Below are 11,293 nucleotides of genomic sequence, written 5' to 3' on the forward strand. Positions count from 1 at the left end.
TGGAAACCATATGTTCTGGATTCACGGCGCCAAAAGCTCGAACGAACGGCAGGCCTTCACCGCATGGAAGTTCGAGTTGGGCATCGACCCATGTGAGATTGGTACGTGGATCTGATTTGCGCTGTCATCGCCAGAATCACAATCGGTCGTGTATTCGCCCATCAGAATCATCATGCATCCGCCTAGACCACCACGCGCCACGCACAATATGCGTCAAAGTAGCACTCTGACCTTCCTCGCAGCCACGTGGCCACGTATCAGGAACCGTTTTGCTTGCCAGTAGCAAGCGATGGGTAACCTAATCGTCTGTTTGGGCTGATAGCCACGTGGACTCGATGGCCACTGCCAAGGCGCTCTGGAGGTTGACACACCCTTGCACGGGACGACCAGCCTACCCTGTATGCGGTGCTTTCAGAACTGTGGCGCATGTCTAGCAGTGACGTCGGATGGTCCAAGCGAACGATCCGAGGTGGGCTGGCGTTGTAGTCGAATGCGTGAAGGGACGGACAATGATTGTTCTAATGCATGTGCATGGCTAACTGTGCATCGTATTTGCATTTGGTGTATTTGATTTTCGTGTTATAAGCTCTTATTCCTAGTACCGGTAGCTGTACATCCAATGTGTCTGGCAAGTCGCATCGTCCTGGCTGTTGTTGTAGTTGGAGGAGGCGTTGACGAGCTGGCGGACGATGTTGATGGGGTAAGTCGGTGAAACGCAAGACGATGGCTCTGCAAGTGGCTCCATCTCGGACGAGGCGAGCGAGTCCAAGTCGTCCGTCGAGTGCGGCGGTCCATTCGACCACAAAGAAGCTCGAGTTGGCTGCTGCAGAGTCGCGAGAAGCGAGTCGTTGGAGGCGATGGCGGCGTGAATCTGGGTCTCGAGGCTCTTGACCCATGTTTGGAGCTCCGAAATCGTCGTCTTGTTCTTGGCAATGGTGGCGTCGGCGTCGACCAAGTGCATCTTGATGTGCTGCACCTGGGCCTCCTTGCGTGCAAGGCGGCGCTCCATCTTCTCCCGCAACGCAGTGATCGTATCGTCGCGCCGAAGGACGCGGTGTGCGAGCTGGATCGCGCGCTCGTTGGCAGCGCCCAGCGCGTCGTTGGAGGTTCCTGCTGCTTGGGCCTTCAGGCTCGTCACTTGCTCCGAGAGCTGCCCGATCGTGCCGTCCTTTTGAGCGACCGTGTCGGCGAGGACCGTCTCGGTCTTGATGAGTTGCCCGTTGAGCTCCGAAATCGTAGTCTTGTTTTCGGCAATAACGGCGTTGGCGTCAACCAAATGCATTTTGAGGTGTTGCACTTCAGCCTCCTTGCGTGCAACGCGGCGCTCGAGCTTTTCGCGGAGCGCAGCGATCGTGTCGTCGCGCCGAAGGACGCGGTGCGCAAGCTCCAGCACGTGGTCGTGGGCAGCATGGAGCTTCTCAGTCATGGCAGCCAAAGCAGCTTGGTGCTCGGCTTGCAAACGGTCGATCTCCATCTTGTGGTCGCGTGCCAAATCCGATGCAGGACGCGCGATCGGCGTGTTACTGGTGCGAGGCGCAGAGCGCACCGCAGTGGCAGTAGTAGAGCGTGGAGCTGGCTTGGGCGTGGACTTGGCCGCCGACTTGGTGGTGGCGGGGCGGCGGAACGGGTGCGAGATGCGGAGTTGGGCTTCAAGCGCCGCAATGCGACGGGCCTCCTTGTCCTGGTGGTACGTTGCGCTGTAGAGAACCATGTTGCTTCGATCAATGAAATGGAAATGCGATGCAGAACGCTTCTTCTACCTCGATGGTAAAAACCAAGTTGTCCTTTACACTGCAAAGGCGAGCTTCTAGTCAGTAAACCATTCCGGAGCTTTTATAGACTAGGTTAGGGCTAGGTTGCTCCAGCGCCTTATAGCTCAGTTTACTATCCGAGTGGGCCTCCAACCATGCACCCCATCGCGTTCAGCACGGAGAATGCTCGACCTTCTTTGGCTTCTCCTTGGCCGTAGATGTAGATCGATGTCATTTCCTGCAAGTAGCATGGATACATATTGTTCCCTTGGATAGTGAGAACGAGCTCAGCAACTCAAGGCCGTTGGCGCCAAAGCGAATAGGGCAATGTCCTCTATATTTGAATGCGAAGGCAAGTATACGTTGTGGCGGGCTTGCAGATTGGCGTTGTGCCTAATTAGGCATCACTGCCGACCTTCACTCAGAAAAAGGCAAGCTTGTCCCCACCACAATTTGAGTCCTCGTTTAGGACTAGGATTTCACAACTCGGATCCTTGTTTCCATTTCCCAAAATCGCCGGCCCCGAAGCATGCGTGGCACGACCGTCTTCACCGCGCTCTTAGAAAAGGTCCGCTTCCTCGTCCATCTCCCTGCGGGGGAGACGACCCTGCTTGGAGCCCCTCCCTTCCTTCCTACATGAGGCTCATGCGCCAAGGTAGACGACGGACTTCGACAAGGATGAGCGCTACATGGCGACCTCGGACCTCTGCAACGAGCTCCAGAACGACGTCGAGCTTGGCCCGGACCTCGAGCGCAAGTACGCAGCGATCTCCACGTGGCTCCTCGGTGCTCATGAAGCCTAGGATTTGCGCTGCGGTGCTCAAGCAACTCGATGACAAGTCGAACGACGTGCAGTCGATCGCTGTGAAATGGTACACGTCTTGGTATTGCCATTCCATGTACTCATGCGTGTTCTAGCTTGGGTATCCTCGTGACGAAGGTCCAGGAGAAGCAAGTCGGTGACATCTGCGAGAAGCTTTGCGACTTGATCTTCACGGGCAAGCCCGAGCTCCGTGACATCTACTCGATCGGCCTCAAGACTATCTTGACGGACGTCTCGCAGAAGACCGGCGCATCGATCTCGACAGCGCTCTGCGGTCGCCTCCTTAACGGTATCTCGCACTACGCAGACCAGGCAATCAAGTCGGAGACGCTGGACATCTTGACGGAACTCTTGAAGCGCTTCGGCGCCGACTTCCAGTCCGAGCATGTGGCCATCATGGACCTTCTTCTCAAGGAGCTCAGCGACGAGCGTGCCTTTGTGCGCAAGCGCGTGACGTCGTGCCTCGGTGCGCTCGGTGTTGTCGCGGCCGACGCACTTCTGCACCGTTTGGTCGAGCACTTGCTCCAAAGCGTCGAAAACAACCACGAAGCGGACAAGCGCACGCTCATCCAGACGATCGGTACGCTCTCGCGCTCGGTGGGACATCGTCTTGGCCGTCATCTCCCCGTGATTGTCCCGCTCTTCTTGACCTTTTGCGGCTCCCCGGACGACGAGTCGATGCAAAACGACGTCTCGAACGAGCTTCGCGAGAACTGCTTCCAGGGCCTCGAGTCGTTCTTGCTGCGCTGCCACGCCGAGATCACGGCGCACGTCAAGAACATCATTGCCACGGCTATGAAGTTCACGAAGTACGACCCGAACTACATGTACGACTCGGAGAACGAAGACATGGACGAGGACATGGACGATGAGGAGCAGTACAGTGAACCCGAAGACAACGATTACAGCGACGATGACGATGCGAGCTGGAAGGTGCGCCGTGCTGCGCTTCGCGTCATGTCGGCTGTCATCACGACGCGCCCGGAGCTCCTCGACGACATCTACGCTGAGTGCAGCGAGCCACTTATCTCGCGTTTCAAGGAGCGTGAAGAAAGCGTCCGCATCGACGTCTTCTCGGTCTTCTCGGACCTCCTGCGCGTCACGCTTGTGCATTTGGCGCCCGTGAGCTCGGGCAACCCCGAAGCCGGTGGCCACCCTGCGCTTGTCCGCCAGCGTTCGTGCGGTGGCCAGCTCCACACGCGCGTTGGTACGATCTTGAGCGCCGCGAACAAGCAACTGGGCCCCAAAATTTCGGTCGCCACGCGATGCGCCGTCTTCGGTATGCTGCGCGAGCTCGCCCAGGTCGAGGAAGGCCAGCTGGGCCCCTTCATGGACTCGTTGATGCCGAACATTTTGAAGGCCCTCGAGGACCGCAACTCGAGCCTCAAGCTCGACGCACTCCTCTTCTTGCGCCAGCTTATGGCCACCCACGAACCGTCGCTCTTCACCAAGCACATGAAGGCGATTGTTCATTTGGCCGTTGTCAACGCTAGTGACGAGTGGTATAAGATTGTTGCCAAGTCGCTCTCCCTCATTGGCACGATCGTACACGTCATTCGTCCGTCGACGGATGCGGTGTTGGTCCAAGACATGGCGGTCTTTGTGCAGCCGCTCTTCAACGCGGTGCTTCCGCGCCTCAAGGCGTACGACATCGACCAAGAGATCAAGGATGGTGCTATCGCAAGCATGGGCCTCATCATCTCTACGATCGGTACTTCCTCTGCTCGACGTTTGACCCTATGTCTGACGTTTCTATAGGTGATCATCTGAGCCGTGACGATCTCAACGCGGTGCTGCCAATGATCCTCGAGCGCATGCAAAACGAAATCACACGCATTGCTGCCATGAAGTCGCTGTCGACGATCGCCCGCTCGCCGCTGCCGCTCGACCTCTCGATCATTTTGACGGATGCCATTGTTTGCCTCTCGCAGCTTTTGCGTCAGCAGTCGCGCACGCTCAAGCAGACGGCGTTGGATACGCTCATCGCCTTGGTTCAAAGCAAGGGTGCGTCTGTGGCTGCTGCGAGCCTCAGCGACACGATTCAAGAAGCATCGGCCTTGATCTCGGACTCGGACTTGCAACTCAGCCAGCTCTCGTTGACGCTTGTCTCGGCCATTCTTACGACGTCGCCGTCGGCCGCCTCGGACGCGGTGGTCGTGACCAAGGCGTTGCCCAACGCGCTGCTCTTGTCGGCGAGCGCCTTGCTTCAGGGTCCCGCCTTGGAAGCTCTCTTTGTGCTCTTGCGTCAGCTCGTCGCTGCCGAAAGCCATGGGTTTGAGGCGCTTTTCCACGCGCTCTACACGGTGGATCGTCCGGATGCGTCCAAGCATGCGCTGCACAACGTTGCCCGCTGCATTGCGGCGATCAGTCTCCAGACGTCGCCCGATCTCCAGAAGAAGGCGTACGACACGTGGGTGCAGGGTATCGCGACGCCCGGCGCCAGCAAGCACTTGGCTCTTTTCTGCGTCGGCGAGTTTGGTCGCAAAACCAACATTCAGCCGTTTGGCGACGCGCGCGAGATTATTTTGGCCAACTTTGCCAGCCAAAGCGAGGAAGTCAAGCACGCTGCGGCCTTTGCGCTTGGTAGCATCTGCGTCGGCAACATGACAAGCTACCTCCCGACGATCCTTGAAGAGCTGAAGAAGGGCAAGCACACGTACCTTCTCTTGAGTGCGCTCAAGGAAGTTTTGGGCTGCAAGAGCTCGGACCTCAAGGCGTTTGTCTCGACGGTCGTGCCCGTGCTGCACTCGCACTGCGAAACCGAGGAGGAAGGTGTCCGCAACATGGTCGCCGAGTGCCTCGGCAAACTTGCGCTCGTGGAGCCGCACACGATCTTGCCGTCGGTCACGGCCATGTGCGCACCTTCGGTGCCCGTCAAGACCCGCTGGACTGCGGTCACGTGCTTGCGCTTTTGCATGGCGTGCGGTCCCAACGGTGCCCCGATTCGCGAACTTACGGTGAGCCCGTTCGTCGCGGCGCTCAAGGACGAAGACATGGGCGTGCGTCGCGCGGCACTCATTACGCTCAACGCTGCGGCTCACCACCAGCCTGCTTTCCTCAAGGACCATGTGCGCGGCGAGATCTTGCCCGTGTTGTACGACACGATGCGCATCAAGCTCGAGCGTACCGTTGACTTGGGCCCGTTCAAGCACAAGGTACGTCGTCGTCGTTTGCCAAATGTGCGCCTCGTAGCTCACATGGTATATGCACGTAGGTTGACGACGGGCTTGTGCTGCGCAAGGGCGCGTACGCGTGCATTGACACGCTCCTTGACACGTTGCCGCGCGAAGTGGACGCGATTGCGTTTGTCGAGTACTTGAAGCTCGGCTTGGAAGACCACGACGACGTCCAGATGCTGAGCCACCAGATTCTGATCAAGCTCTGCAACGTGGAGCCCGGTGTCGTCTTGAGCGCGCTTGATATGCTTAGCGTGGCCCTCGATAAGACGACGAACCGCCGTCCGAAGGACACGCAAGTGGGCTCGGAGGTCGACCGTGTGAACGACGTGATTCGCAGCGCCTTGCGTGCGGTGGACGCCGTGAGCTGCGTCCGCGAAAGCGACTCGAACCCCAAGTGGAAGACGTTGATGGACAAGATCAAGAAGACGGACAACCTCTCGACGATGCTCGAAGGCATCAAGCTGGAGCGCGGCGCCGACGCCTAAGCTGTTGTCTCTTTGTCCTGCCACCGTTGTTGCATCGTCATCAATACATGGATTATATGCTACGCGAGTGTCGGCGACTAGAGCAAATGCATGCATTACGCTTGCGGCGGCGCAAAACGCGGGCGGGCAACGGGAGCCTCGGTGGCGCGGGGCAGCAATGGGCCCAGCCGCTGGTCGATGTCTTCGCTCCGCAAGCGCTTCTCGCGGTTCAAGCGCTGCGTCTCGTGGCGGTCGACGTGCTGGAGCCACGTCTCTTCGCGCTCAAAGACCTTTTGGCACACGAGGCAGCGGTGCCATCCCTTCATCCTGTGAGATCTTTCGGCTGTGCGGCCTCAAACTCAAAAATAGAAATAAATGGGCAGCATGCATGAATGGAAATTGAGTTTTGAGGTTTATAGGATACAATAGGTCAAAGAATCAATCATGCTGAAGATAACGATCGTGTCTAAGGTAAGAGGATTTATTCCCACTCGATCGTGGCCGGCGGCTTGGACGAGATGTCGTAGACGACGCGGTTGACGCCACGCACTTCGTTGATGATGCGGCTCGACATGATGGCGAGGAGGTCGTGGGGCATGTGGTACCAGTCGGCCGTCATAAAGTCCGACGTGCTCACGGCGCGGATCGCAATGACCTTTTCGTACGTGCGGCCATCGCCCATGACGCCGACCGACTTGACGGGAAGGAGGACGCAGAACGCCTGGCCCGTCGAGCGGTAGTGGCCGTGCTTGCGGAGCTCTTCGAGGAAGATGGCATCGGCCTGGCGCACAATATCGAGACCTTCCTTGGTCACTTCGCCGAGGACGCGGATGGCGAGGCCCGGACCCGGGAACGGGTGGCGCCACACGCTCTCTTCCTCAATGCCGAGGACCATACCGAGCTCGCGGACTTCGTCCTTGAAGAGCTCGCGGAGCGGCTCAATGAGCTTGAGGTGCATCGTGTCCGGAAGACCGCCGACGTTGTGGTGCGTCTTGATGGTCGCTGACGGGCCCTTGTACGAGATTGACTCGATCACATCCGGGTAGAGCGTGCCCTGGAGGAGGTAGTCCACCGGGTGGTTGATGCGCGCGGCTTCTTCCTGGAAGAGGTCGATGAAGAGGTTGCCGATGCGCTTGCGCTTCGTCTCAGGCTCGTCGATGCCCTTGAGCGCGGCGAGGAAGCGGTCCTCGGCGTTGATGCAGTGCAAGTTGATGCCCAAGTGGCGCTGGAGGCGGTCCACGACCTCTTCAGCCTCGCCGAGGCGAAGGAGACCGTTGTCAATGAGAACGGCGTGGAAGCGGTCGCCAATCGCGCGGTGCAACAAGGCAGCCGCGACAGACGAGTCGACGCCACCGCTGACGGCACCGATGACGTGGCCGTGGGGGCCGACCTTTTCACGGACCTCCTGGATGAAGACTTCGGCGATGTTGCGCATGTCCCAGTCCGTGGGCGACTTGCAGATGTCGACGACGAAGTTGCTGAGGAGCTTCTTGCCGAGCGGCGAGTGCGTGACCTCAGGGTGGAACTGGATGCCAAAGTACTTCTTCTCGATGTTGGCGATCGCAGCGTGCTCCGAGTTGGCCGTGTACGCAACGTCAACAAAGCCGATCGGGGTCTTGGTGAGCTTGTCGCCGTGCGACATCCACACCTGGAAGTCTTCCTCCGTGAGGCCGTTCAAGAAGCCGAGCGAGTTGTTGGCGGCCTCCTTGTGCGTCTTGACCATGGCCTTGCCGTACTCGCGGCGGACACCGCGCGAGACTTCGCCGCCGAACGTGTACGCGAGTTCCTGCATGCCGTAGCAGATGCCGAGCACGGGGAGCTTGAGCTCCTCAATGAACTTCCACACTTCGGGGCGGACGTGCGGCGCACCCTCTTCGTAGACCGAGTTGGGGCCGCCCGAGAGGATGATACCCGTGAGCTCGTGCTTGCGGAGCTCTTCGACCGTCACGAGGCACGAGTAGAGCTCGCAAAAGACGTGCAGTTCTACAAAATGAGATCTTAGCCATCGGACGATGACGTGATCGATGCGTACCGCGCACGCGACGAGCAATCAAGTGGCTGTACTGGGACCCAAAGTCCAAGATCGCAACCTGCGGGCGGTTCGTCACGGGGGTCACTTCGGACATTTTTGAGTTGGCAAATTGAAAAATGCAAGTTGGATCTGTGAAACTTCCACCGTCGATGTGGTGGCCACCAAATCGGTCGCCAGGCTCCGATTGGCTGTGATCGCACCAATCGTGTGCCAGGATCACGCAACATCCGGATATTTCGTCCATAACCGGACAAACCGCGCCACGCCAGGCCATGAAACTTCGACCACGAGCTTCGGGGCGCCATGATGCGCCGGCCTTGTATCCAGATGGATGGCCATCCTCGTGAGCCGATAAATTTAGCACTGGCAACGACTTCCTTCAATGTCCACGGAAGTACTGATCTGCGCCCACGTCTTTATCTCGAGCCTGTCGCCCGCAGGAGCCCTCTCTTCTTGGCGCAGAAGACGACGCGCAAGAGCGTCCAAAAGTGTCAACGTGATCATTTGCGATTTCGCAGCGTTCGGCGTCCCCAGGTTGGGAAAGGTGGGACTGGCGTTACAGATTCTTCCGGATGGAAACCGGATCGAGAGACAGCGCAAAGTGCCGGATAGGTTGCCGGATACGTTTACCGGATGACATCGTATCCGGAAAGCGATGGGTGCGTTTTTCGTAGGTCCCCGAGCCGAGTATTTTTGCCGCGGATGGACTTTGTGGACGCAAACGCGGCCGACTTCTTCGCGTCGCTCAATTCGTTCGCCGAGCCCGAGCCGGCGCCGCCGGCGAAGAAGCAGAAGATGGCGCCGTCGTATGCTGCCCAGCCCAAGGTAGTGGCGACCACGCGGCAGACGGACCCGAAGGAGCTGGCGCTGCCAATGGAAGACCGCATCACGAACCTCCTCGTGCCCGACATGAAGGTCAGCGACATCATCCAGCTCATCAAGAAGATGAAGCAAGCGGGCAAGAGCGACGCCGACGAATTCTCGGAGCTCGATGCCGAGCTCAACGCGGCGCCGCGCTTCGTCTGCGACGCATGCGGAAATGCGGAGCAAAACAACTTTATCACAGACTATGCGCGCGGCGACACCATCTGCACGGGTCCCGATGGCCGGGGCTGCGGCAACGTCGTCCAGGACCACATTGTGCACGAAGGCAGTGCCTACCGTAAGTTTGAAGGCGAAGAAGACAAGTCGCACCACGGCCCCGCTCCCAACAAGCTCTTCTCGACGGGCCACAACCTGCGCACGATGATCTCGCAAGTCTGTGCACCCTCTTGGCCGCGCACAAGCTCACGGTGTCTCTTGCGATTGTGTCTCTAGGACGGCGAGCAGTCGGCCAACTTGCGCCGCGCCGCCGAATTCGTCGAGATGAATCTCAGTCAAATGGGCAAGGACGAGCGGCGAACACGTATCGGGTACAAGGACCAGGTTTGACAGCGTCGCGCCTCGATCACCATCCAGTATTCTCTGTGTACTTAGATGAAGCAAAAGGCGTGCCGGCTCATCGACCACACGGGCGCCAACCTCGACCTGCACGAAATTGTGTGCAATCGCGCCAAGAAGATGTTTGCCGAGTTTCGCGACCTGCGCGAACACGTGCACCAGTTCGAGGCCGTCGTCGCCGGCTGCATCATTGACGCGTACCTCACCACGGGCAAGGAGATGTACACGGCGCAGGCTGCTGTCAAAATTGGGGCCAAGAAGCAAGGCGGCATTGCGCAGCTGCAGCTGCCGGCGCATAAGGCCGTCGATGACAAGAAGCTGCATCCGTTCAGCTGCGCCAAGTGCGGGCTCATCTTCAACGCGAAGCGTGGCATGCAGTTCCACTCGTGCGGCGACGACGACGCGGACAAGAAGACGAACGTGCCGACAACACTGGACCTGAAGCCGCTCGACGTGCCGGATGAGCTGTTGCCGATCCGCGAGATCAAGGACAACAAGGAGTGGTTCCGCTGCCCGCTCTGCCAGCGCATGTACACCAAGCTCGAGACGGCGAACGAACATATGCAGCGCCACAAGAAGCAGAGCGAGAAGCGCAAGGTGCACATCGAGACGAGCAACATGGACACGACGCGCCTCTCCAAGACGAGCACGCTCGCCAGCGCCAACCCGTCCGTGCAGGTCAACACGCACGAAAGCGTCCTCTTCCGCGGCAGCGGGCGCCGGCCGTGGCTCAAGCACATACAGGAGGAGTACGAGAAGCGAACCAAGGACGAGGAAGAGATGAAGGGCTAATGTGTCGATACCGCTAACAGACAGCTCTCTTCTAGCGATGGCGTGTATGCGTCCATGTCGCGTTAATACACTACTAGTACTACTATTGTGAATTTCAGCCGGTTTGGCTATTCGAGGCACCAAAACCTCGTTTTATTAAGCTAAATCGAGGTCGGACCTGGATTAGAGCGGAGCCCAGCCTCGATTTATTTTTTAAACGAGCCGCGAAATATTTTTAATAAAATGCATCACTTGCAACACATGGTGGAATTAGGATCGTAAGTCCTGGTTTTACGACTCTAGCGCGGAAGTTGCTTCAAGCGACCTCGTATTGGACCCTGCAGCTGGGTCCAAAACGAGGTCGCCATAAGCAACCTGATAAGCAACTTCCGCGCTAGAGTCGTAAAACCGACCCGGTCGCCATACAAACTTTAATACAAATGGATTGGGCCGCTTCAGTTTCTCACAAGCCGATTTGCCATGGTGCACACACAGCCTATACCCTCCAACTTGACCCGCAAGGTCCTAGCGAGCTCGCGAGAGTTCCGCTAACGAGGTCCAAATGCACTAACTGCGTTCGAGCCGTTCTACTCGAGCCCGACCCAACTTGTATTCATCCACGAGACCTCGAAGCAGACGCGATGCGCTTCGACGCCATGTATGGCCCGGACACAGGACGCCTCTACGTCGAGCTTTCCGTTCTCTCGTGGACAGCGCGTGTCAGTCCTCGCCGCCATGAGCTGCGAAGCCTTTGCGGATAAGAGCTCATCGGAGACACGCATAACTGAGCCAATTCAACAACACCATGATGACCAAGATCACTCCTCCGTTCT

General features: G+C 58.3%; 5 protein-coding genes across 5 annotated transcripts; 2 read left to right on the forward strand and 3 right to left on the reverse strand.

The window, feature by feature from the left end:
• Positions 1–595: 595 nt before the first annotated feature.
• SDRG_01748 (hypothetical protein) lies at positions 596–1,711 on the reverse strand (the record flags this gene model as incomplete). The annotated part of the gene is made up of 2 exons (XM_008607292.1): positions 596–982; positions 1,304–1,711. 2 exons carry the CDS (start codon positions 1,709–1,711, stop codon positions 596–598), a joined length of 795 nt encoding a protein of 264 aa, XP_008605514.1.
• A 555-nt stretch (positions 1,712–2,266) lies between these two features.
• On the forward strand, positions 2,267–6,300 carry SDRG_01749 (hypothetical protein). Its single transcript, XM_008607293.1, has 6 exons — positions 2,267–2,319; positions 2,411–2,508; positions 2,555–2,623; positions 2,670–4,285; positions 4,333–5,729; positions 5,789–6,300. The coding sequence occupies exons 1-6, from the start codon at positions 2,281–2,283 to the stop codon at positions 6,236–6,238; spliced, it is 3,669 nt and encodes a 1,222-aa protein (XP_008605515.1). The 5' UTR covers positions 2,267–2,280; the 3' UTR covers positions 6,239–6,300.
• Positions 6,265–6,576, reverse strand: SDRG_01750 (hypothetical protein). Its single transcript, XM_008607294.1, has one exon. The coding sequence runs from the start codon at positions 6,541–6,543 to the stop codon at positions 6,334–6,336; it is 210 nt and encodes a 69-aa protein (XP_008605516.1). The 5' UTR covers positions 6,544–6,576; the 3' UTR covers positions 6,265–6,333.
• Positions 6,577–6,593: 17 nt separating this feature from the next.
• On the reverse strand, positions 6,594–8,358 carry SDRG_01751 (GMP synthase (glutamine-hydrolysing)). Its single transcript, XM_008607295.1, has 2 exons — positions 8,250–8,358; positions 6,594–8,200 (listed from the first exon to the last, which is right to left on the reverse strand). The coding sequence occupies exons 1-2, from the start codon at positions 8,341–8,343 to the stop codon at positions 6,699–6,701; spliced, it is 1,596 nt and encodes a 531-aa protein (XP_008605517.1). The 5' UTR covers positions 8,344–8,358; the 3' UTR covers positions 6,594–6,698.
• Positions 8,359–8,931: 573 nt separating this feature from the next.
• Positions 8,932–10,568, forward strand: SDRG_01752 (hypothetical protein). The gene is made up of 3 exons (XM_008607296.1): positions 8,932–9,506; positions 9,567–9,674; positions 9,726–10,568. Exons 1-3 carry the CDS (start codon positions 8,952–8,954, stop codon positions 10,479–10,481), a joined length of 1,419 nt encoding a protein of 472 aa, XP_008605518.1. The 5' UTR covers positions 8,932–8,951; the 3' UTR covers positions 10,482–10,568.
• Positions 10,569–11,293: the final 725 nt, after the last annotated feature.

Source organism: Saprolegnia diclina (assembly GCF_000281045.1).
Source record: "Saprolegnia diclina VS20 unplaced genomic scaffold supercont1.4, whole genome shotgun sequence".
Taxonomy (NCBI): Eukaryota; Oomycota; class Saprolegniomycetes; order Saprolegniales; family Saprolegniaceae; genus Saprolegnia; species Saprolegnia diclina.

Bases quoted from the DNA above. Each gene is read 5' to 3' on its own strand.
- SDRG_01749 (XM_008607293.1), top strand. From the start codon at position 2,281: ATGCGTGGCACGACCGTCTTCACCGCGCTCTTAGAAAAG. The intron at 2,509-2,554 runs GTACGCAGCGAT...CATGAAGCCTAG, and splicing joins GGCCCGGACCTCGAGCGCAA to GATTTGCGCTGCGGTGCTCA. The intron at 2,624-2,669 runs GTACACGTCTTG...TGCGTGTTCTAG, and splicing joins CAGTCGATCGCTGTGAAATG to CTTGGGTATCCTCGTGACGA.
- SDRG_01752 (XM_008607296.1), top strand. From the start codon at position 8,952: ATGGACTTTGTGGACGCAAACGCGGCCGACTTCTTCGCGTCGCTCAAT. The intron at 9,507-9,566 runs GTCTGTGCACCC...TTGTGTCTCTAG, and splicing joins TGCGCACGATGATCTCGCAA to GACGGCGAGCAGTCGGCCAA. The intron at 9,675-9,725 runs GTTTGACAGCGT...CTGTGTACTTAG, and splicing joins GTATCGGGTACAAGGACCAG to ATGAAGCAAAAGGCGTGCCG.
- SDRG_01750 (XM_008607294.1), bottom strand. From the start codon at position 6,543: ATGAAGGGATGGCACCGCTGCCTCGTGTGCCAAAAGGTCTTTGAGCGC.
- SDRG_01751 (XM_008607295.1), bottom strand. From the start codon at position 8,343: ATGTCCGAAGTGACCCCCGTGACGAACCGCCCGCAGGTTGCGATCTTG. The intron at 8,201-8,249 runs GTACGCATCGAT...CTCATTTTGTAG, and splicing joins GATTGCTCGTCGCGTGCGCG to AACTGCACGTCTTTTGCGAG.